The sequence below is a fragment of the Rhynchophorus ferrugineus genome, unplaced genomic scaffold, assembly GCF_030347505.1.
Source record: "Rhynchophorus ferrugineus isolate W39M unplaced genomic scaffold, kcgeb_rfMv2 rfM9, whole genome shotgun sequence".
Lineage (NCBI taxonomy): Eukaryota > Metazoa > Arthropoda > Insecta > Coleoptera > Curculionidae > Rhynchophorus > Rhynchophorus ferrugineus.
In genome coordinates, this window is record NW_027472588.1 from 13,725,257 (window position 1) to 13,752,527 (window position 27,271).

General features: G+C 31.7%; 1 protein-coding gene across 5 annotated transcripts in view; it reads left to right on the forward strand.

The window, feature by feature from the left end:
• LOC143202294 (coiled-coil domain-containing protein AGAP005037) overlaps positions 1-27,271 on the forward strand; it is a 526,529-nt gene that overhangs the window by 75,605 nt on the left and 423,653 nt on the right. For 4 of the 5 annotated variants that reach the window (XM_076413731.1, XM_076413730.1, XM_076413745.1 and 1 more), the window contains exon 2: positions 17,899-17,946. In XM_076413731.1, coding sequence (XP_076269846.1) covers positions 17,899-17,946 — 48 coding nt within the window. Of the gene's footprint in view, positions 1-694; positions 897-17,898; positions 17,947-27,271 lie in introns of those variants that run through there. The other variant, XM_076413736.1, reaches the window with a different exon arrangement.

A 27,271-nucleotide genomic window follows, 5' to 3' on the forward strand; every position in this document is an offset into this window, starting at 1 on the left:
CTTAAGAAATAATATGTTAAGAAATTATCTTAAAATGCTGTAGGCATGCTGTAGCTACTGACCCTATTTTAAATTTAATTACTGGATTTTCATATAAAACTATTGAAAAGTAATTATAGTTACCTCATATTAAATTAAAGTGATGTTTCATATATTATGCCGCTTGATAATCTGTTCGTTATCCTAAAATATAGGAATTTTATTTGACATTCATAAGTATAACAATTTTAAATTACTGCCATCGTTGGACATTAGACATAGTAACTTATATTTAACATATATTTTTCTAATATAGCGCACACAGTTTCCTGATTTTATCTACTGTGTTATTCTAATATACCGTTATTCGTAACACCATAATTAGCTAATAAAAGAACAATAGGGACCTAAAACTACTAGTCAAAATGTTACATAATTATAATATTATAATACATTAACATTTATTGATAATAAAATACATTTACGCAGATACGGTTTGGTCAGCTGTTGCGATATTAAGGTTTACAATGCACGTCCACCAAACAACCAAAACAGTACAGAAAAAAAACAATCGCTAGATAATTAAATTCAATGTCGACTAGAAACGACGAACGAGACGATCGCTCATGCGTTAAAACAATTATGGCATTCGCCACCAAGACTATTTTCGTTCAGGCCTGTTCACATGTTTAACAAATGTCTCGACCAGATTTAGTGCACTCTTATTCAACGGCGACGCTATCTTGTTTCGACCACTCGAGACATCTTCTCTCGGAAGTCTTCAGTTTCGCGCCCGGTTCCTGCTGGATACGGTCGTGGTGAACGAGTTACGTCGGTGGGCGGTGAAATGTGCTCGAGATGCAGCCAGTGTTGCAGGAATACGGCGGAAGATGACGATGCGTCAGAGAATTGTTCAGGTGCGTGACATTTCATTTGTTTTCGACCATTAATCATGATACGATTACGTCAGATCAGGTATTTTAACGGAAGAAAAATTATACCATTGTTTGAGGTAATTTGATGGGAATTTAAAGGGAAACTCTTTGTTTGTATTAATTACATTTTCAAATAGGTTTTATATTGATTTATAAATAAGTACTCCCATTTGAACCATTAATTATATTTTTTTAAAATTAATTACTATATAATTGTTATATTGTTTACACATAAGTATTACATGAAACTTATTACTTAAATTAATTCTAACTTAATACAAATGTTAACTATAGTCTATCCAAAGTAGCAGCAATTTCACATCATCTTAATTTATAACCTCAAAATGGCGCAATGTTGCCACATTTTACGCCTTTTAGCATTAATTCATTCATTGCACAAAATTGTTTAATAATATTATGTGATAATAATTTAATAATATAATTTATTTTAACATTACAGTACATCTAATGAACATATTATCTTAAAGTAATAACAAGTAAATTTAAGAACAGTAAATTAAACAGCCACAATAGTTTATAGGTTAGAGTTATTTTATTCTATATAAATGTAACTAATTTCTACACCACCTGTAGTGTATTCTGGCTAGTAGGCTTAATACATCCAGTTAATAAATAGGCATCTAAGTAATGTATTTTGTTTTTATTATGTAACATTTGTCATATTCAATATTTCTCCTTGTTTCTAATGTTACTATCTGTGTACATTTTCCTTGATAAAATTAGATTTAATCACTGCATTATCTTTAATACATTTGTAACAGGTCAATTGAGAAGTCCCCCCCCCCCCGGACACATCGATGGCACTACTAGAATTAAATCCAATTATTTTTTAATTAGCCCTAAGCCTCAAAAGATGCGTGTATAAATTTGATTATTGAATTTTCGTGTGTTGATAAAATATTGCTTTTTGAAGGGACAAAATACGGTTGAAGCAAACACTGGGCTCGATGACTAGTTTCCCGACACTGCCCCAGGAAAATCAACCATCAGGGATTGGTATGCTAAGTTTAGATGTGGTGAAATGAGCACCGAAGACGGTAAACGCAGTGGACACCCAAAGCTTGTTACCGACGAAAACATTTAAAAATCCACAAAATGATTTTGAATAACCGTAAATTGAAACTGAATGAAATAGCATACACACTAGAGATATCAACTGACCGTGTGCATCATATCATTCACGAATATTTTATTATTAGAAAGCTCTGTGCAAAATGGGTGCTGCGCGAGCTCACTTTTGGCCAAAAACAACGACGAGTTGATGATTCGGAGCAGAGTTTGAAGATGATCAAGCGTAATAAACCCGAGTTTTTGCGTTGATATGTGACAATGGATGAAACGTGGCCCACTATTTCACTCCCAAGTCCAATAAACAGTCATAAGAGTGTACTGCACATGATGAACCAGCTCCAAAGCGTAGGAAAACGTAACAGTCGACTGGCAAGGTTGTGGCGTCTCTATTGGACCGTCAACAGCTACAGTTCCATAGTGTCATAGGGCCATTTCAAGGACGAAATCGCCGACACACGGCCGCATTTGAAGAAAAAGAAAGTGTTGCTTGACCAAACAACGCTTCGAAATTCTTCCACATCTACCGCATTCTCCAGATCTGGCTCCCAGAGACTATTTCCTGTTCTCAGATCTCAAAAAAATACTCGCTTGGAAGAAATCTTCCTCGAATGAAGAGGTGATCGACAAAACTGAGATCAATTTTGAAGCAAAGGACAAATCGTACTACAAAAATGGTATCGAAAAGTTGTAGGGTCGTTATAATCAATGTATCACAATTAAAGGGAATTATGTTGAATAAAAAATAGTAATTTTGCCAAAAAAATGTGTTTTTCTATGGTAACCTAGGGACTTTTCAGTTGACCTGTTACACATATATATGTAAATTACAAATACACACATACATATGTAATTAAATATTTAACGGTCTACAATATGATTTTCTACAGTTATCCATGTTAATTATATACTCACCTTTAGTTGTTTGCACTCTCAGCACTATGTTTTGGTATTGTCAGTATTGAATCATAATCTCACATTCAGAAAGTTTCTTCCTCACTCACTGTCACATTCTGGGCCACTAGTCAAGTCAATAACTAAGTTGTTAATTACCAATCAAACTTCACTTAACAATTCCTATATTTTTCAATGCTTTCTGCTGTGCGTTTGATGGATTTCATCCATACTAAAGGGTGTTATTGTAGAGAGTGTATTTCTTTCCACATATCCAAAAAGTTCTTACCTGCATATCTTTCTTAGTCTGCAAATCTACTGTAGGTATTATTTGCCATATCCCATAACAATTCGGTTTTATTGACTATGCAGTGATAGGGAGGAAGACCACTCTGAGGCTATATTATTTAGCCATCTAATATATTGTGTATCTTTTTTCAGGTCTATTTATATAAAAGTCAATTACATAAAACACAATTAAACATTTCATTTATATTTACTAAGAGCCATTTTGAAATACTTTGTTCTTTAATATCGTATCTTCAAAACTTTTGAAATATTTATGTCTATACATAAGTGATGACTTATATCCCTTAAAGAGCTCTGTATCCTTCAGTTTCTATGGGTACTTCTATGCTAACAGTCATCGCTGAAATAGTTGTATTAAATTATCCTTATATTAAAAAAAATACTTCCAGTTTTATACATTTCATAAATTTAATCTTGAATAGAGCTAACATCAAGTTATGTATATACTTTCTTTTCGGTGAATCCAAAATTATATCGTTTCTGTTTAATTTGGAAGATTTTAGTTATAGTGGCCATACTAATATTCAGTGGAGCTGCAACAAAATAAGAATTTCTGCCATTTAATATTTTATAGTAATAATACTTACCTCTCTAATGCATTTTACTGGTAAGAACCCCCATTACCTCGTTTATGTTCGAAGTAATTGATTAAGGGTGTAACATATTTCTGACTGATAATTTATTTAGCCTCGGCATTTTCTACCAGCGTAATCAAAAATATTAAGCAGCGATTTAAAATTTATTAAAACTTCCAAAACACCAAACTAGCATTTGCCGGTCTATAACCTCTTATTATCACTAATGTTTTGAAGAATTTTGCAGGCATTTGAAAACCGAACGACTTTTTCAGGCTGATTCGGTTAACTGTTCGAACTTAACAGGCAGCATTGTGTCTCTTTTTAACTAGAATAGAAGGAAATATTGCCTGGTACTAAAACCAATTAAGAAACTGCTATAGGCAATAGATTATAAATTTTGATGTGGTAAGTTCACTGCTACTTTGGATAGTCTATAGATATAATATTTATGAAGCGATTGAACGATCCGATCATTTTTGCATTTTAAAAAGACATTTATTGAACAAAATTGATACTTTATTTATTTTACAATGTTGATTTGGCAGTGATCTATTTATCGATCCATTTTCATTCGGTTTTAACAGCTCTTCATGCTCTACAACTTGTTGATTTCGACCATAACTGTATTACTATGAAGTTATCTGTAAATCCATGATTGATTCTTCTGATACAACAAATATTTGCGTTTCATTCCCAGTCGCAGTACGTCAAAACTCCATACCATCGCATGCAACATCGGAAACAGTTGTTTCGTCAATTGCTAACTCGTCGAAAAGTGTTTTCTCCAAAAAAGAATTTCAGTAAGTTCCTAAACTGTTTTATGGTCTACGGTTGCAGATTTATTAAAATCATACAACAGAAATAACGCATCTTGAGCGTTCTATAATTATACACTGAATAATTTAATAATACGTAACGGAAAATCATTATTTTATGTAGATAAATATTAAAATCATCGAATTTAACAGGTAGATTAGGTTGCTTACCTTTACAACATGCAATAAAATATACAATATAAACATATGCAAGCACCTAACTTCAATTAGCTTTTAAATTCTTCCTATCTTAACAAAAAACTAATACTCTGGTTACATATATACATGGTGGAATAAACATACTAGATATCATATTTTATCTTAAGGGATTTCAAACAAATTGGAGCATTTTATTTCTCCTCACGTTAGATATTATTCAAAGAAATAAAATATTTGACAAATATTTTGACTTCGGTATAAGAACGAAATTGTACGGTATCCCCAGTGGGACAATTCAAAAGTGTTATAAAGAAAACAAACGAAAAGTATTTACACAACAAAGTTTTCATAATTTTGGAGAGATTTTTCCATAAAATAACTTAACTCCATTTTTAAATGCTTCTCCAACGAACAACATTTTAACAACTACCTTGGGGCTTTTGAGACCAATCTTTAGTGTCCTCTTTGATTAGCTGCGAACTAATATCTACAATTTTGACAAATTTCTAATTTATTTTATTATATTTTTCTTTCTTGTAAGAATTCACAAATTGGTAGCATTTTAATTGTTGATTGTAGTTATTTTTCCACAGATAATCCTTTTAATTTGTATTTTTATTATATATTATTTGTATTTTTATATAGAAAAAATCCGAAAAAAGTTTTCTAGTGTTTATATTTTGCTTTTCTCCCAAACAGTCGCATATTTCTGTTATTAGTAATTGATAACTGTATTAACTTACATACTATACTACATTTTACTATATCAAAAATTACTTTAAGATTATGTACTTTAATAAAACAACCATCCATAAGCATTCATGAGTAAAGAAACAAAGCAACGAACAAATAAGAATTTAAAATTTAAAATATTGAGAAACGATTGATTTTTAGTAGAATCGTCGTGCCGTTGGTTAATGTAACTTAATATAATTATAAGTATGTTACTTGTTATTGTTACTCGTTTTTTGATATTTTCCCCATATTATCGCCCACAATAATTTAAGTTTCATATTTAATTTAAATAAATTAGCTTTAGTACTAAAGTGACGTGCGTGATGGTTTGTCGTAACATTACCAATATCTATATGGTTTAACATATTTCTCAATAAGTTGGCGCGTATAAAAGGAAATCAGCGATACTAAGATATACAGGGCACGAAAGGATTTCTTAGTACAAACACCTTTGTAAGGATTTACTATTAAATTACTCATGTATGCATCAATTATATATTATGGGTTTTAAAAGTTGAACACATTCTGTTAAGATAGTCCATTCGTTAACAAATAAAAACTGTGGTGCTCTTCTTAATACCCAACAAAATAAATTGTTAAATATTAAAGTATAGTTTTCCTATCAGAAAATGTATTTATTACAAATATTTAATATACTTTATTCACTTCTTTACGGTTAATATTTTTAAAAGAAATTTAACAACTGCTACTGTAAAAAAATTTCAAATCTTTTGGATTTATGCAATTTCTAAAACCTTTGGAACCCAATTTTGGTTTTCAAGATTTTAGGAAAAAAGTTTTGACAAACAAAAGGCTTGGAGAAAAATCGTGAAAGTTTATCAATAAAGTATTACCTATTATACCAGTCCAAATTATTACCTACTATGCCAGTCAAAAGTATCTTATTATTTATCATTTACAATTTAATGTTTTTGCCATCGAAAACTAGCGCTCCAAAATGCTGCTATATTAATTTAGAATATCTCTAATTTAGAATCAGTCGAACCAGAAATAGCGACTGAAATAGTCGATAGTAAAAAGTAGTCAGTTACTGAACAGTCGATGGTCGATTTTAGTCGATTGTTCCCAACACTAGTTCTACAGTATATTATAAATGAGGACATACAGAGAAACTTAAGGGTACCTGCAGTCAGCCAAGAAATTTAATAGTTTTCAAACCTAAACCTTGCAAGCGCCAAGTAACCTAGCATGAAAATAGATAATGACTTGATTAATATAAGAATAAAGAAAACTAAAAAACTACTAGATAGTAGAAACTAGATGCCAATCAGTTTCAGTGTTCCAAATTCTCAATTTAAAGATAAAAAAAATCACAAAGATTCAATTAAATAACAAAATGTAATTATGATATATTTTAAATTGTAGTTCAAGGCCTAAAATCGTGTTTTCCTTTTAAAACGATAAGACATATTCAACAACCTCTTAAACTATCAAATATTGATTCCACAAGGGACGTTAATAAGAAGTAATCGATAACTAAGTTAGTTTTTGCTTTGTATTAACTACAGTATTAGTGAAATTTAAATAATTTCATATTTTATACAAAAAATAAATATTTGGACCGACTATAATTAATTCAACAATCATTCAATGCTAATATAAAACACCAATATCAAATCCATATATAGAAATAATAAGAACTTGACAACCCGTCTAGTCAACTAAATTGATTACTAAAATATCTATTCAAAAAAAGCAAACCATAGAAGATTAGAAATATCCTGGTCAATGAATCTTCTAAGAAATCAAAACGAAACCACTGCCTGATGGACCAACACGCGGTCTATTGTAGACCACATTAATTGTTAATTGTACACTATAATAAATTTCGAATAAAAACCTGACAAAAATAGGGGTTCCGTTATAGCAGAACTTTTAAAATGATTAAAACAGAAATTAGAGTGGAATAAATTAAATATTAGAAAAGTTATATCTGTGGTTGTGGTTCAAATATTTTAAATGCTCCAAGCAAATGTATAGTTAAAAAAAACTACCTGAATCCGACCACGCTCTGGCTTAATCCGATATTAATTATTAGGAGAGTTACTAAAAGTGTTCTAGAGAATATATTTCTACCAAGAAATCAGATTGTTCAATTTATTCCCTTACTTGGTAGTATATAAAGAGAGAAAAATGTTATTCCCAGAAGATTGTTTTTGTAAATTGTACGTAAAATTACAATATTACTGAAATAAAATAAATTGATAAAACAAAAGAGTAAATGAGACAGAGAAATAATATGACACGTACATCTTCGTCAGCATCGTGCTTATAATTTCTTCCATAACTACTGTTAATATGATAATGATAACCATGGCAACGTAATTATAACTAAGTGTAAGTCTTATAACTTGAAATGCTTATAATTTTTTATTTCGTATAGAACTTCAAGATGAAACATATGGAAAGTATTCTTCTGTTAATGCCTCGTAAAAATGTCAAGTCAATCAATTGCTTTCTTGGTTTTGCGGACACAAATATTCGGAATCTAAATTAGTATTGTAAAGGAATAGACATTTTTATTAGCTTTCAAGTGCAGCTGCAAAATTAACTTAATTAAACAATGAATGGTTAATTAAATTGGCAGGAACATTAAAATTGTGACAAATATCTTTAAAATTTTTACGTATACCCTAACCCTTAATATCCATGTTCTTTTTAGATTTATTCTTTTGATTTTACCCTTCACTACTTTTAAATACCTTTAAATTGTTGAATGTTTTTCGGTGATTTAAAAACAAATGTTACTATTGAAATAAGTATTCTATATCATGATAACGCTCGATCATCTACTGTTTTTAAAAACCAAAGCGGTAACACCAAGTAGCATTCACAAGAATGAAAGGAAGCACAAAGTATATATAGTCATATATAAACAACAAAGTGTGTATTATGATTATTATCTGTTTTTTCTTTCTTTATGTACAAGTTTCTTCCATTAGTTTTCTGTCTGTGTGCAATCTTCTTGCTTCGACCGGGCTTTTTTCTTCTTTTCTAAAAAATTCTTTGATACATTCATCCCAAATTCGTTTAGTCTGGTTTTTATCTTATCCCTCCTTGCTACCCTATTCTCTTTACATCTTTTGAGTCCTCTATGCGATGTAAGTGTCTCCACCAAATGAATGGTTTCCTTTCTATGTATTCTTCCATTAACAATATAGAGTAATTTTCTTGTTTATTTAACATTTCCTCTTTTTACTTATTTACATACTTTTTTTATTTTTCTTATTAGATTTCTTCCGGCTTATTTAATTTCTGCTACTTGTATTGTATTATTATCTCTCTTTGAATACCAATGCCTGGTAACCGAATATTAAGGTTAGTTTGTAAATTGTTTTTATTAATTAATTTGCAAAGTGTTTTATATAACGTTCCAATAAAACAGCCAATGCACGTCATAGATAACGTCGAATAAATTGTCAAATGCAGTTTGTAAAAATGCATAATTAGTTTTAAACTAGCAGCAAATTTTTACTTTTTATATTGCTAATTAAAAGTTCCTAGCTAAAAAGGGACATGAGGGTATCTGATGCTTGCGAACATGTAACCCAGTTAGCCAATAAAATACAATTTTTGTTGGTATTTGGTCGACCATGTTGTCAAACGTCTACAAAATTAATTAAAAGAGCAGTGTGTATAATCAGAGGTCATAAGCTGGCAAATGTTGTAAACAGAAGTCAAGGTTAATGAGGCAACATTGCAATGTCCTAAATTATCATGACGTGCACTGGCTGTATTACTGGATAGATTCTTCCAAATCTGGTATTATTTTCCATCTTCCGGCTTCAATTATTTTCTATAACCGAAGACTTAAATGCGTTTACTTGTTCAATTTTTACATCCCCATTTTGAATATTTATTACTTCTGACTTTCCCAAGACCATGGAATTCGATTTCAATTTGTTTGTTATTAATCTAATATCTCCTTGAGATTTTCTGTAGGTGTACTAGCCTGATCAGTTATTCTAATTACATTACCTGTAAAAGCTGACATTTCTATTTCTTCTATAATTGTTTATGCCCTATAACTTATTTTATCTAATTAATATTATAAAACGAGTTAGATTAAATTTCCACTTTGTCTTATTACTGCTGGGGTTTTGAAGGTTTTTAATTTAATAATGCCTGGAACGATGGTATTGGTATTTATCCTGTGTGATTCTATAGTGTTATTCTTCTTGCTCCACCAAAGCTCCTGGTTATGATTTAATTATCGGTAAAATTTTACAAGGATTATAAGAAAATTGTATAAAACTATTAACATTTATATTTAATGCTATGCTACGAATTAATTACTTCCTTAGTATCTGGAAAGTAGCTAAAATATCAATGGTTCTCAAAACAGGAAAAATACCAGAATATGTCACCTCCTACCGGCCTATAAGTTTATTACCGATAATCTCGAAAACTTCTTGGATTAAGATTAAGAAGATTAAAATTATTGCAGAACATCAATTTGGGTTTCACAATAAGCATGGAACTAAAAAACAAGTGCATAGACTTGTATACAAAATAAACATGGACCTAATTTTCAAAAGATATTGTTCGGCTGCTTCCCTAAATATATCTCAGGCTTTTGATAAAGTATGGCATACGTGCTTACAGGTTAAATTAAAGAAACTTCTCCCTCATCTGGACTATCAGTTACTAAAAGCGTATCTCACAGATACACATTTTACTCTAAAACAAGGCGATGAACATACCGAATTACATCCAATATATTCAGGACATTCCCAAGGTAACGTACTGTACTGGGTTTAATATCCAACACAAAAATTACCACTGTGGTAACATACGCAGACGATACAGCAATATTAGCATCTCATGGACATCCCGTCACAACATTATTGAACCTACAAACCCACCTGGAGCATATAAAACTATAGTTGAAGACGTGGAGCATTAAAGCCAATGAAACAAAATCCACCCGTATAACTTTTACCCTGCTTAGAAGAACATATCCACCCGTGAATAACAATCAATGTCAGCTCCCCCAGGCAGAAGATGTTAAATATCTTCGTATGCATTTAGATCGACGTCTAACCAGGAAGAAGCACATACTCTATAAAGGAAAACAACTTCGACTGAAATTTTATCAAATATATTGGCTCATCGGGCGCAAATCCAAGTTATCATTAGATAACAAGGTGTTGCTGTATGAGTCTGTACTCAAGCCTATTTAGTCATATGGAATCCAACTATGGGGTACCGATAGCAAATCTAATATATCCATCATTCAACGGTTCCAAAATAAAGTGTTGCATGCTGTTGTTGATGCTCCGTGCTATGTTTCAAATGAAGTGATACAACGCGATATTGCTCTAGAACCTATAACGGGCGTAACTCAATGTGTTTGTGTGAGGTACTTTGAAAGAGTGTCAATGTATTCCAATTTACTCACTAATCAGCTAAATATGCGACGTGATAGTGAAGTGCCTAGACTAAAACGTTTAACACCATCCGATCTGATTATTGGACATATGTAGACTTTATAATAAGCTTTAGAATAAGACTAATTAATTAAGACAGTATTTTATATAGGAGTTCGCTTAATGGAGTGATTTTCTACATGACATGAATATATATAATATAAACACACTTATTGCCTATTGGGCAGACTGTAAACCACTAAGAGTAATAACAAGAAATATTTGAAGGCCATCACTAATGAAATGTACTTTTAAAATATTGTTTTGTCTTGTCAATCTGATCTCACCCGCCATATGCACCAGACATTACTCTGTTTGACTATAATTTCTCTCGGTCAATGACCTATGGCTTATTCGGGTAAGAAAATACTTCAGTAAAACAAAAAACACTACGAAGCAATTCAGAACCACCCAATATTCGAGACATTCATTATCTACAAGACCAGTTCTGAAAACAAATTATTTTATTTCGTTTCCGTACGTCGAAGAGGAAACGACTACAATTTCGGTATTATGTTTTAGAAACCTTTAAATAAGTCTACGGTTTGTACAGTTAAGTAACCGGATCGGTTTTATTATTATTCTTTTTGTTGTGAGTGTATGTCAGAACCACAACAATAAAAAACCAACAAAACCACTAAGACAAAAGGGATATAGGGACCGGCTAGCTACGTTTAGTTCAGTATCATCGCAAATATATCGAAGTGCAGATCAGGTTTTTGTTTTTTTATCAAGATAGTTTTGAGTTATGACTGGCGTTTGTGTGTGTGTGTGCTTTGTTGAGTTGTATTTATACGTAATATAAATGGCAATAAATTTAATATTTTTATAAATAATGTGCTCTAAGTGTTGTGATAGAAATGAAGGTAATAATGAAGATGATACGGAGAACGGTATTGAAGGTAAACACAAATTTTAGTAAAAAGAAATCGAATTCGACTTGTTTCGTATTTACATCTTGAAACACATTTCAATAATTAATAATTAAATTAAATTTGTGTTACATCAGATCATAGCATATAACAGTTTTGCAACATTCCTCCATAATTTGTTTCTAAAATTTCTTTTGGATTATAAGTGACCTATGAATTAATTTTAATGGATTATTTTACAATGTATTTTATTTAAAGTATTGTCCATCGATAGCCGCCACCTTTCCCTATTTTTCAGGTAATTTACTTATTCCATCTCGAAACAGCCATGTATCTTTTGAGGCTAACAACGAATTGACGCATTTTTTTTTGGTATCTTCACAAAAAGTCTAGGAACAAGCAGTCATCAGAAGAGCTACATCTGGAGAATTCGGCGGATGGAGTAGCACTTCCCATTTTAATGTTTCCAAGTATGATTTCACCGCTATTGCAATATGTAGTCAAGCGTGGAAAATAACAATGTTGTCTTTGCAGTATATAAAAATATGCATAAAAAATATAATTTTTTTAGGTTTTAATAAATACCTAATAAAATTAATAATTTTTTTTTTTATTACTAAATTTTATCAAAATTATTTCTAATTAATCTTTAATTCTTATTACTTAAATTAATTTGATAAATTCACGACTGTAATCAAAAAATAGTAAGATTTTTCATATCAAGCAGATCTGTTGTATGGTTTCAGTTTTATAGGCAATTCCCTTTGAATGCAATTCATTTCTTCCAATGCTTCTTTAGAATTCGAAATAGCTGTTGAATTATATTTTTTAGAATATCGTGTTTTCTAATAAATGTCTAATAAATTAAGATAATATCTAAAGTTATATCAGCATTTTACGCTGAATGTTTTCTATTAATATAAATATATGAGATAAATGTCAAGTTTATATAAGTTAATCAAACCACAATTATTATTTAATAACATCAAAATTACATAAAACTGAAGAGGGTTAGATATGGCGAATGGAAGAATCCGAAAGAAATCATATTGAGGTTGGATATCGTGAATCTAAGAACTCTAAATGACAAGAACTTACCTTGTTAATACCCGAAAATACGGCAAACTATATATAAAACCCTGAAAAAATGGAAAAACCTAATAATATAAATTAACTTCACATAATAATTATCTTGAAAATTGTTATGCGTAAAAATGTAACTTCGATAAATAATTTTAAAATATCAATAAAATTTCATGTGCCGACTTTTTCGTGATTTTTTTCGCACACTATTTTGTGCTATCCATTTTTCATTACTCATAAACATTCAGCACAACGATTTCTTAATTGGAAACGCTATCGAGATTCTTTTGATATCTAGCCTTATGTAAATGGTTCAGAATTATTTCTGATGTTTTGTCCGTAACGATGTAGTGATCTTCGTCTACATCGATAATTCATCTTTAACATCGACATTTACGTAATAAAGACGAATTAATCTATTATGATAATGAGTGCAATTATTTAGTGCGTATATGTTATATTTTTCTCTTTTCAGGAGTAATACAGAAAAATGTGACAAAATCATCTTCTGGAATCTCTATTCCGAATCAGTATCGCTAACTCTAGATATAAAATGCTCTTTGGGTTATTATCTTTCCAGTAAGCTATAAAATGGCTTAACTAATTATTACTGGAAATATGCGGCTTAAAAAATCTACCGAAGTTACTTTTTCCCAACCTAATATTACCTGATGTTGCTAAAAATACTGAAAATGAGATCACATTTTTTAATACACCTCATATATATTATTAAACAAGATATTTTCCCCATTTGCATGACAAAACTTAATATTTTATGAAAATTGACATTGTTTTTTATAGCAAGATTCGTATTTTCTGCTATAATAAATTTTTTCGTTGAATTATAAGGTAAAAGTTTATTGAACTCTGAGGTATTGTTTGGTTTTTTTTCGAGATTATTTTACAAATTCAACGTATTAAGAATTAAGGTTTAGTTTCAGTTTTCTTAATAGAAGAGTATAAAGATGGGGAATACAAAAAGTTTTACAGAATTTCTGTTACAGTGTTTAAGGTTTTATTCTGTCATAGAATACGAGGGTAACCCAATTATGCAGTTTTCACATTTATGATTAATAATTTTACTTAGTTCAGCATTTTACTTAAGCAGCGCCGACTTTAAAATTATTTTTATTACACCTTTCTAATACACAGATTTTCGATGGTTATAGTTTCATTTCTGAAGTAGATATAGTGTCCAAGGTTTTTTAAAATTCAGAGCAATTTTGACATTGATTAAACTATAATATCACACAATATTTTTCAATGTTTGCAAATTTATTGAAAATTGATTGATAGACTTTTTAGTGACTTCAGAAATCAATCAATGACAACCAGAAAACTTTAACACATGGCAATCAAAAATTGGTTTTTCGATATATGATATAGTTTCCAATGTTTTTTTTTATATTTTATATATTAGCAGACTGAAAATAATAAATAATTATAAACCGGTACTTAACATATTTCCTGCTTCAGTTTCTTTTCCTAGAAAAAATTTATCAAACATTATCGGCAGTGCACTAGTTACACAATGATCCGTTGATACATTATACAGTATTTATATAAGAATCTTAACTATTGAAACTTAATAATGCATCATTAAACTAAAGCAGATTCAATTAAGCGATGCCAAATTACTATCAGTATGAATAATTTTATCATCTTTTTATCAGAAATAAAAATCATCATTAAAAATAAATAAATGGGTAAATACCAAAGATTTAAACATACAGTATTTTTATATAATGTTTAATGTACAGCACTATTTTTGTAATATATTTTATGATATATTTGCAACAATATACATGGTATTGATGATAATGCCATGTCATTGCCATCATGTCATCAGTATGCTCGCTGAAATATATTTAATACAATAAAACAATACTATATTGATAAACTACAAGGGCATCTGATAATATATCCACCTAAGTTTTGTTAAAAACTTCTATTCATAACATTCTACTACTTGCTCGTTAACCTTGAACCGACAATCATTGAACTGAAACGGAAATAAATATTAGCCTTTAACTTATTTATATCGAACAAAACTAAGACAAATGTTTAATATTGTAATCTGTTTTAAATAATTAGTCTATCTGTGAAGTTATACCCTGTCTAATAGTGGCATCTAATTAATTCCTGAGTATTTTTAGAATATAAATAAGAAACAGAAGAGAATAAACCGGAAGACAGTGGGGCTATATTCAGTACCAGTATAACTGGAAGATTATTCAAACAATATCTAGAGACAAGAATAATTTTCTTGTGTTATATTTTAGAGTTTCCTTTTTACCTACTAGATTTTATCTGGACTGGACTATATTTAACGTAGGTCCCGAACCACGGTCGTAGGTCATTATGCTTACCGATTGGCCATTAACCAATTTAGAAACAATCCCAAAATATTATTGTCTTGACTGGATTGATTTTTCTTATCGGATTACACATTTTCTTACGAATTACAGGTAAATTTAGACTCATGTCCCGATGATACATGATTCGAGTATTGTAGCAATAAAGGGATTGTCCTGTCGCCTTAACAACAAGTCTATAGTCCTGTTGGTTACCAAACCGGTATTCTAGAGTAATTAATGGTGTATGCTAATATAGAAATGTGAAAAATTAATTTTTCAGAAGTAGATTTGGAGATATAGCTGTTTTTGGGAAAGCATACAAACTGGGGCATCATGGTTATAAGTCTTGCTATACATATAGTGGTACCAGCACCTTGTAGTGTATTACGAGCTACTAAAATCGAGTGAAACTATAACTGCAGATATTTACCGACAGTCTACGTACTACATACTGAGAGACTGTCCACGTCTCACCTAGTTTAGAGCTATATATGAGCTGCGCAATTCCTTAAAAGGAGAAAATAGGAACAGACTTCCTCGATTTCTGCGAGACAGATTATTTTCATAGTCCTATCTTCACAGTTATTACCACTTCGGTGTGGGTACTAGTGTGTGCGGTTTGGATAGAGTCTCTACTTTGTCGTGCATGCGTTTGCTAACTTGAATTTGTATCTATATTTAAATCATATATACACTCTACTTTTAGTCTCTCTGATGCCAATTTAATTGAGACACCTGTTCAAGCGATGCAGCGTAGCTATGCGGTTTTGAAATTCTGAAGAAGTGCGAAAATGGATTGATGATTGAATCACTATCAAGGCAACATTTTTCTTGGTTCCTATTTAAATACTTTTATAAATATCATGATTTAACTTAAATAATTTAATATAAATTTAATCATAATTTAATCATAAACTTATAAAATGGCGCCTTTTTGTTAATGAATTTTTTCTGAATCTCATTAAAAATGTCCCTAAAATTTACTGGGTTTATAATACTGTCTTCGCATATAGTTGCATTGTATAAAGTAATTGCGTAGTGTAATATGGATTAGCAGGGAGTGGTTACGGAAAAACACGAAAACATATTTTTTCAGAAATTACTATAGTGAGATCAGCAACATGTAGTATAACTAATTACTAAAACCGAATTAAAATGTTATTGCAGTAAGCCATCAACGCCAATTGAACAAGTTGAATGAAGTAATAGCCAGTAATTGTCGCAAAATCATCCTTTTGTGCCATACGGTCAAGAGTTGTAAATGATACTCATTATACAATATTGACGTGCATTTAACACATTGGATGAAAATCCCTGAAAAGCAACATATAGATGGCGCTGCTTTTGCATTCACCGCTTTCTCAGTTAGTACTAGCCTTCAAAAGAAAGCTGTTGAAATTTCATGATATTCTACTCATATGTTTGTAAGCTATTGTGCTAAGAATGACACTACTTTTGTTATTTTCAAAACAGTGGATCAAAAACAATTTTATATATTAAACAATAATTTATCTTACACTGCTACTTGATGGGAAAAAATACCGTTCAAGCGAACCAATGGCTTGAAAAGTGCTATAAGAACTCCATTCCATCAGATACAATAATAAAACTTTGGTTGTCTGACTTCAGACGTGGTCGTACAGACACCGATGCTGCAAAGCGCAGTGGGCGCCCAAATGAGGTATTAGACCAAAAAACATCAAGGAAATCCACAAAATCGTTCTCAATCATCGAAAAGTGAAGTTGCGTGAGTTAGTTAACATCGTAAAGATATCAAACGAACATGTTGGATTTATATAGCATGAGCATTTGACTATGAGAAAGCTCTGTTCAAAATGGGTGCCTCGTTTACTCACTGTTGACCAAAAACAAAAACGTGTTGATGATTCATGTTCAAACGTAACAAACAGGAATTTTTGCATCGATAGTTTATATTAATTACATTAATATCAACTATCTTGACAAGGGAAGTCAAAAGTGAATATTATATAGCGTTAATGGAACGTTTGAAGGCCGAATTTGCAAAGAAACGACCGTATATGACCGACCGTATAAAGAATTTTTTTTTGTTTTACCAAGACAACTCACCGTCTCACAAGTCAATCAAAACAATAACAAAACTACATGAATTGAACTTCGAATTGCTCCCACATCAACCGTATTTGCCATATACCATATATTAGGTTGATGATTAAAGCCAAGTTGTTTTAGTGTTGTTCAAAACTAATTTAAATATCCAAAAATTAATAACCGAAGCAATTACTAATAAATAATGAAAAATATCGACAAACACAATATTGTCGTAGTTTTATTTTTCCGTTCTAATTTTATAAAGCTAGCCTAATCTCATTAACGTTTCTAAATTGCATAAAACGCCGCTTTCATTCCGTGGCGAACCCAAAAACGTCCGTAATCTCCAATCGTTCCAAAATAAATCGTTAACCGATAAATTTCCCATCGAACCCCGAATTACGAAAATATTTCATTTCCCGAACTTTAATTATGAACGCTTATATTGAAAACGTTCTCGAGTCCTTACGGAAATTGTGAGACGGCTTTTAAATTCGAGAATCACGAACGGCATCGAAATATCGACGTTTATTGGATAACTGTTTTGATGTGGTGTTTTTTCTGTTGTTTCAGAGGAGGAATGGAACTCGGATGGAAAATCTGGCAGAGGAAGCGATGGCAGTAAGTATCCAGAGGGATTCGCTTAAAAGTTACCTAAGTTGCGGCTTACTGTCCGGTTTTTTTTTTGTACATTAAAAGAGAAATGTTTTTATATCAGATTGATGTGGCGTTATTGAGTATATTGTAAGTATTAGGTGGTTGCATGTATATTGATCTACGATATCTATTGGGGAAAATGGGAATTACCAATATTATTATTTAACATTATTATTTCTTTCTTAAAAAGTCTCCTTTTTACCAACTGGTGTTTATCTGGACTGGACTTACAGCTTAACGTGGACTCCGAGCCACGGTATTCGAGTGGCCAAAATAGAGATAATCCCAGAAGATTGACTGGTATCATATTCCTTGGCGGATTATACGCCCTTGTTTTTTGGACAATCACAACAGTAAGAGGATCGTCCTGTCGCCTTCACCACTGGGCCAGCAAGCGGGCAATTGTTATTATAATTGATTTTGATATCAATGAATAGAAAATCAAAATCGAAATAGAAAGCTTGAAGACGTGTAATTTAACGCCTAACGCCCGGCGCTACTACAATTAAATCCATATATTATTTAGTTAGCCCCAACCCTCAAAAGATGCGAGTAAAAATTTGACAGCTGTCGGATCATTAATATGTGAATTATAGCATTTTGAGTGAAGCAACTTTTGTTACTGTGAAAAAAGGGATTAAAAGGGATTTCGGGTGTTGATAAAATATTGCTTTTTGAAGGGAAAAATTCAGTTGAAGCAACTACTTGACTGCATGCCGAGTTTCCGGACAGTACCCCAGGAAAATCAACCATCAAGGATTGGTATGCTAAGTTTAGACGTGGTGAAATGAGCACCGAAGACGGAGCACGTAGTGGACGCCTAAAAGAGGTAGTTACCGACGAAAACATTTAAAAAATCCACAAAATGATTTTGAATGACCGTAAATTGAAATTGAATGAAATAGCAGACACTTTAAAGATATCAACTGAACGTGTACGTCATATCATTCACGAATATTTGGGTATGAGAAAGCTCTGTACAAAGTGAGTGTCGCGCAAGCTCACTTTTGACCAAAAACATCGACGAGTTGATGATTCGTAGCAGTGTTTGAAGATGATCAAGCGTAATAAACCCGAGTTTTTTCATCGATGTGTGACAATGGATGAAACATGGCTCCACGATTTCGCTCCGAAGTCCAATCGACAGTCATCCGAGTGAACTACACATGATGAACGCACTCCAAAGCGTGGGAAAACGCAACAGTCGGCTGGCAAGTTTATAGCATTTGTATTTTGAGATGCGCATGGAATAATTTTCATTGCCTATTTTGAAAAAAAATGACCATCAACAGCGACTATTACATGGCGTTATTAACCCGTTTGAAGGACGAAACCGCCGAAAAACGGCCGCATTTGAAGAAAAAGAAAGTGCCGTTTCACCGAGACAATGCACCGTATCACTAGTCAGTGAGAATGATGGCAAATATACATGAATTGAGATTCGAATTGCTTCGTCATCCACCATATTCTCCAGATCTGGCTCCCATGGACTATTTGCTGTTCTCAGATCTCAAGAATGCTCGCTGGGAAGAAATTTTCATCGAATGAAGAGGTGATCGCCGAAACTGAAGCATATTTTAAAACAAATGACAAATCGTACTAAAAAAATGGTATCGAAAAGTTGGAAAAAAACTAATTTTGCCAAAAAATATGTTTTACTATGGTAGCCGGGGACTTTTCAATTGACTTGTTATTGCTGGAAGATCAAGTTCAAATTATTAAATAACGAACTTTCGGACAGCTTAGGATTTGATCTGTTAACTCTATCCAGATATTTGCGAAGTGGAAATCGATACAGTACACCAATCTACAACACGAATTTCGTGGAAGTGCCATTTCGAATCGTTTTAACTTCACAATTTATAGCTCGCCACGTAAAAAACGACATTAATAAACGCAAAAAGTCATCGGTTAGTTAAGGAGTGCCATCCACATTGACACCGAAATTGAATATTGGTAAGAATTTGGCGGAATACTGAACAATATAGCGATATCCGAACTGTGTAATGAGTTACGGCCTGCTAAGACCGAATGAAATTTTTAATGTAGATGTCTATTGACGTCTTGAACAAATTATACGACGTATTGTGGAAAATACCAATAATAGCGACTAAAAACGGAAAATTATCCTCCTGAATAACAACGCTCGTTGTTACGTTGAAAAAGTTGTGAATGCAGCTTGAGTAGCAAGTTATAACACACCAAGCATACTCACAAGGATGCAGTATGGCTTGGCTGGTTTCGAAATGCCGAAGAAGTGTGAAAATCAATGATGATTGAATTTCTGCTCAACAAATACCGTTTTGATCAGTATCACCCGAAATTTAACAAAAAGATCGAAAACGTACCAGTAGTTTTCAATGCGTACCTTTTTAAAAATGATCAATGATCAGAATACATGCAAGCCCTTATTATATAAGCTGTCTTTAGTATACCAATGACGGTGATCGAACAACCACCTTAATTTTATTGCGATCTAAGTCAATGTGACTGTCTATTCTACGATTTATATCGTTTTACGCCGCTGGTTCATGGTTAAAAAAAATTGTTTGGATAGCAACTTACTAAAACGCAACATCGCTTTTATATCAATCATATATGACTTCTAAAATTAATAACTAGGATAATCGCAATATCGATACTTTAACAGTAATCTAACAAAACTGCTATCTTATAGTAACGCTAGTAACGGTGACTAATCAGGTCACCAGTTAAAGGCATCGATTATAAAATATCGGCCAGTTCTAGCCTGAAATGTATGTTATTTCTCTAATATTGGTTTTCCTTCTAAGACCATTGATATTCATCAACAGTTTCAAATATGATTTGCTAATTTCGGATAAAAAAAACATATATATTACACCATTATATAAGCAGCTGCTTCTTGATTTTAAGACAATAACATATATTTATTATCCCTTGTAATCATAACATATTGAGACAACTACACGACTCAATATCCAACAGATTGTTTTTGATTTACTAGTGTCTTCACTATGTTGACAAAGATGAAACGGATATTTCCAGGAGCGAATAAGAAACAATTATATTTATAGTTGTAAACGGTAGTGTACGTTCTACGGTACACATTATTAACTTGTCGTTTCACAAAAAAAACTTTTTAGATGAGAGGAGTGCCAGAAGTCAAAGGGATCTAAATCTGGCCAATAAGTTGAATGATTAACACTGCGTACTTTGACTCAATGATGCTGGCGATGCTGAGAAACGATTATTTTAATATAAAATGACAATTCTGTGAACTGAGTCTTACGTTTTAAAAATGTTTACACCCAACTATTTAATAGTTTCGCATATGCATCAAAATATATGCATTATATTCGTTTGTTATAAGGTGTTTTTTTCATTTTTAAAAGGCATTAAATTGAGACAAATCGATGTAATATATTTATAGCCCTTTAAACTTTTTCCCACCTTTCTGATTCGCTGACATAATAATTTTTAAAACACTTTAAATGTTGCTGATAATGAGGCATTTAAATGTGTTGCTTTGTTAGTTACTAAATCTCTATTGGTCCTTCCAAAAATATATCCACTATTTTGAAATAATTTTTATAATGTTTATGATCGTCTCTTGGACACCCATCACATGGTTTACCTTCAATCGCAATCAGTTTTAAACAAACGGGTACACTTACATGATTTTTGAAGCAATAAACATAATTAATAAACACAATTGCCTTTATATAACATTCAAATATACTTTATATAACTTTTACAAATAATCTGAAGTTGCTTTGTTACATGTTAACTTGAAATTCTCTTATGAAACATGAAATAGTTAAAATCTCTCGAATTTTTGGTACTTCTATTGACGAAGAGATTGTATTGAATAATACTGAATAAGATGGAAGGAATATCTCGGATCTCCCAAGGATGATTTACAGAAAATTTACTAAAAAGCTGAATATTGTCTATGAAAATAATATACGTATTTTGGCCAAGATATCTAATAATAGCAAATTGTTAATGCTTTATGCTTCTTTTACACAAGCCGACTGATTTCGATCTTATGATTATTTCCTCATCCTTATGCACGAAACCGATTGGTTATAAATTGTATCGACAGAAAACAGCAGGAGACGTTCTGGCTCGAAGACGGTCCACGAACGAATACGTACACATATTTTTCGGTCGTGTATTTTTTCATGAAGATGAAATATTGGGACAAAATTTTATCGACATATATTTTAATTTGTCATAGTTGACCTTCATCAATTATTCACGACCCTAATATTAACTCACGTTTCGTTTTATTCGGACAATACCAAAGTTTGGAAAATTTATGTTCGTGTTTTATGAGCTTTTAAAGTTTGATGACACTATAGAGCAAGTCGGTAGGTTTATATTTGAAGGACCTATTATATAAAATGCATTGGAAATACTACGACTTTCATTTTGAATCAACCTGCAAGAACAATTGGTTACTGTGGAGATATTAATAATGGTATTTTTGGTTTCTGTTTTATATTTCAAAATGAAAACATACTCGCTTGAAGAGCCAGTTTTTATGAGTTCTTTTAATTAGAGCTACTTTTGAGTAATTGGTTTAAAATTATGTTGAAAGAACGGATGAATGTTGTATCAGTTACTGCAGCCATTCAATATTTTTCCATGTACTTTACAGGTGATGATGAGGTACCGCGATTATTGCAAGAGTAATTAGAGATTGCTTAAACCGTTTATTACAATTTTTAATTAGTTATATATATAGAGTAAACGGTCTCTTTTCTGACCAAATGTTTTCTTTCCAAACTGATTCTAATTTTGACTGAAAGACACATGAACTCGAATAATTTATTCATAAGGCAAACGTAAGACATATATTATAACATAGTTATAATTGTAAATCATAAAATAATCACAGGCATTGTATTATTTTAATAGAGCATAAATAATATTATGTTTTTGAAGTTTGTTGATTTATATTTTATATTAATGATAATGTCACTAACGACAACATTACGTTAGAATTAACGTTATTGACAGTTTCTACATTCAGATCCTTATGTAGTTTGTCATTACGAACATGCCATGGAACATCAAAAATACTTCGCAGTACCTTGTTTTGGAAACGTTTTATGATATTTGTATTGCTTTGGCTGGTACGATTCCAGAGTTAAACACCCTAAGCCCACACTTCTTTCAAGACTTGTTGGTAAAACAAAGATTTATTGTATACTGATGGGGCTGAATATCTACAATTGGACATCCATTTGGATGCGGCATTTTTCAATAGCCGTTTGTAACTTTTCACTTGATTCGGTGACGTCCAATGGCTAGAATTGCAGTGTCATCTGCAAATGTAGCAGCAAAATATTCATTGACTGTAGGCAAGTCTCGAGTGTGCAGCAGATAAAGAACTGGTCTCAGTCAGGTGGCCAGTCTTGTATGCTTCAAGTTAGAAAGACTCTGAACTTCTTGGATATTGGTCAATGGGAAAGTTACGGTTTAAATCCTCAAACTAAAGTTTATCGAAAGCTTGAGAACATTTAAAAATAATGCAGAACAATTTTTATTTTCTTGTAGTGAATTTTCTATGACATTGAACTGTGAACATTCTGTCATGGTGATCAATCGCGGAATGTTGTTTTCCGAAACCAAATTGATGATCCGGAATAAGACACTTTTAGATCCTATATAATATCCCATATTATAACAGGTCTATTGAAAAGTTCCCAACCTGGCACATATATGGTGCTACTAGAATTAAATCCATATGCTTTTTAGTTAGCCCTAACCCTCAAAAGATCGGATCATTACTTTGTGAATTATAGCAATTTGAATGAAGCAACTTTTCTACTGTGCAAAGGTGTATGAAAAGGAATTTCGCGTGTTGATAAAATATTGCTTTTTGAAGTTACAGTTGAAAAAATACAGTTGAAGAAAAAACTTGGCTTGATGCCGAGTTTCGGGACGATTTCCCAGGAAAATCAACCATCAAGGATTGGTATGCTTGGTAGACGTGGTAAAATGAGAACCGAAGACGGTAAACGCAGTGGGCGCCCAAAAGAGGTTGTTACCGGCGAAAACATTAAGAAAATCCACAAAATGATTTTGAATGACCGCAAATTGAAATTGAATGAAATAGCGAACCCTCTAAAGATATTAACTGGACGTCTACATTATATAACTAACGAATATTTGGGTATGAGAAAGCTATGTCGATATGTCACACCTGAATTAATGAAATATGGCTCCACGAGTTCACTCCGAAGTCCAATCGACAGTCATCCCAGTGGACTGCAGACGATGAACCCGCTCCAAAGCGTGGGAAAACGCAACAGTCGGCTGGCAAGGTTATGGAGTCTGTATTTCGGGATGCCCATGGAGTAGTTTTCATTGACTACTTTTAAAAAGGAAGGACCATCAACAACGACTATTACATAGCGTTATTGGACCATTTGTGGGACGATATGGCCGAAAAACGGCCGCATTTGAAGAAAAAAAAAGTGCTGCTTCTCCAAGACAATGCACCGTGCCACAAGTCAGTGAAAACAATGGCAAAAATCCATGAATTGGACTTCAAATTGCTTCCTCATTCACCGTATTTTCCAGATCTAGCCCCCAGCGGCTATCTCCTCTTCTCAGATCTCAAAACAATGCTCGCTGTGATGAAATTTTCATCGAATGAAGAGGTGATCCGAAACTAATGCTATTTTGAAGCAAAGCACAAATCGTACTACAAAAATAGTAACAAAAAGTCGGACGGTCGCTATAATCAGTGTATCACCCTTAAAGGGAATTGTGTTGAATAAAAAAAAAAACTAATTTTGCCAAAAAATATGTTATACTATGGTAGGCCGGAGACTTGTCAATTGACGTGTTAAACGGCTAATATCAATAACATGTACCATCAAATTAAATATACTTTTAATATATTTAAAAATTAATTAACAAAATGTAAATAGTAGTATTTAAAATAATATTAATGTTATAATATACTGTAAGTATGGTTGTTATTTAAAAAAAAATGCTGTGGTTGTGTTATGAGGATGAAAACTACAGGAAACAAAACCATTTGTTATTTTTTTTATACAAAATGTTTTATATTAAGTTCAAAATCACGGTTCCTCAATTTTCATCATATATACGAGAAAATGCGTTATAATTTACACTGACAGTCACGTTTTAGATGTTTTTTTTTCCACCCTCGTTGTCATTACCACAATTATTTTGTCTCTATTACGCGTACGTATATTTTTAGTACATAGCACAAAAAAATGTAATTATACGGTCGTGATGATTTTTTTGCTCTTACAGAAGCCACGAATTATTCGTGTATTAGTTTTTATTATCTTATTTTATAATTAACAATACCCTACGATAAGTTGTTCACCTTTTTAAAACTGGTTTACGTATATTCCGATGTTATTTACCATTATATGGTTGAATATTATGTCCAGCAGTAATCAATACTTTGAAAAGTCCATATTCTATTAAAAAAGTTCCAATAATCTGTAATGTATATAAAGTTCTGCGATACAGAGCATATTATTTAGACTTTTAGATATTTTTTATTTTTTTATTTTTTTATTTTTTAACATTTTTACTAGCGTTGGGAACTATCGACTGAAAACAGTCGAAATAGTCAATAGTAGAAAAATTACGGACTGAAAATAGTAATTACTATTTCAGTCAATAGGCATACTTCGACTGTTTTCCATTCGTGATAATTAATTTAGAAAAAGTAATTGATTTTTTTCTATTTCATTCCCACATATGCTTACTAATCTTTCTTTCAACCGTGCCATAAGTCAGATGCATATGGGCATATTCCTTTTCTAACTTTCTTTGAGAAAAAATCAATCAAAAAAAGACCAAATAGTTGCCAAGATAATATAAATGCAGTCTACATTATTTTTTTATTTATCAATCAAAATGTTGTTATTGTTACCTTATTAAATTAAATAATTTTGAAAAATAAAGTTCCAAAATATAGTTATATTAATGTACAATATATTTATATGTAAATATAAATTCGGTACATAATTTTGAAGGTCGCGGCTAGAACGGTAAGGCCATAATGTTAGTTAGTGAAAAGTTAGCCGAATGAAACTAGTAGGTCCCAAAATAGCAACTGAAAATACGCGACTGAAACAGTCGATAGTAAAAATTAGGCAGATCAGTCGAATCGAAAACAGCAACTGAAACAATCGATAGTAAAAGATAATCAATTACTAGACAGTCGATAATCGTTTTCAGTCCATAGTTCCCAATGCTAATTTTACAATATCCAAGCTATTTCTCTATTATGACCAGGCAAAAATCAGAAGAAGACTGCTCCCATAACCCTATAAATTTGTGTCCTGTGTTATCAAAAATTTTTCAGAAACTTTGCATCAAGAGGCTCAAAATAATGATAGAAGAAAGAACTATTATTCCTAAGCATCAATGTGGTTTTCGCAATATACATGGAACAACATACTAAGTTCACAGATTGGTCAACCAAATAAATAAAAGCATATATAAAAAAGATTAAACTAAATACTAGTTTATAAATTGCAGAGATCATTTAGTGAAGCGATAATATAATTCCCATAAAGTAATAAATGCCTTTTGGGTAAACTGTGAAATGATAGAGGAATAATAATAATAAAGAAATGCTGTGTGAATTTATGTATAAAGAATTTATCCTATTTAGAAGTTAACTTAAGTAGTACACACAGCTTTCAATGAATCAATTTTTTAAATACATCTAAAAATATACTAACATTTAGAAAGTATCATAGACCATAAACAGATTTCACGTAACATCACAATCAATGAACATTAAAACTGTAGATCAACTGATCCTACCTAAATTATTTTGAAAACAATGGAAAAACATTAAATGCATTTTCTACGTTAAACAATAGCGTATTAATAAATCACAAGTTAGCTTTCTATCTACATTTTTATTGAGTTAATAAAATTAATCGTTACTTAAAGACAATTAATTTTATTTTTTAAATTCTACTCTAACGGTACTCTGATTATAATTAAGTTGACTTAATGGGCCGATTGCGATCGGTCTGATCGTGATAAAAGCCCGAATGAGACTTAATGTGCACATTTTAAATGTCACTCTGAATTCTATTTGAGAAGAGGTATTTAGTAACAGGTGAATAAATTATCCCATTATCTGATTAAGATTATGCGAGAGACCTGTAAGAGCACAACCACTGACATGCAAAGGCTGCACGAAAGCGTAACAGTCAGTAGATGCAATAAGTATTAAAGCAGAATGTTAAAAATTGGCCTTTTAAGTACGTGAGTCGTTCTTGATGTA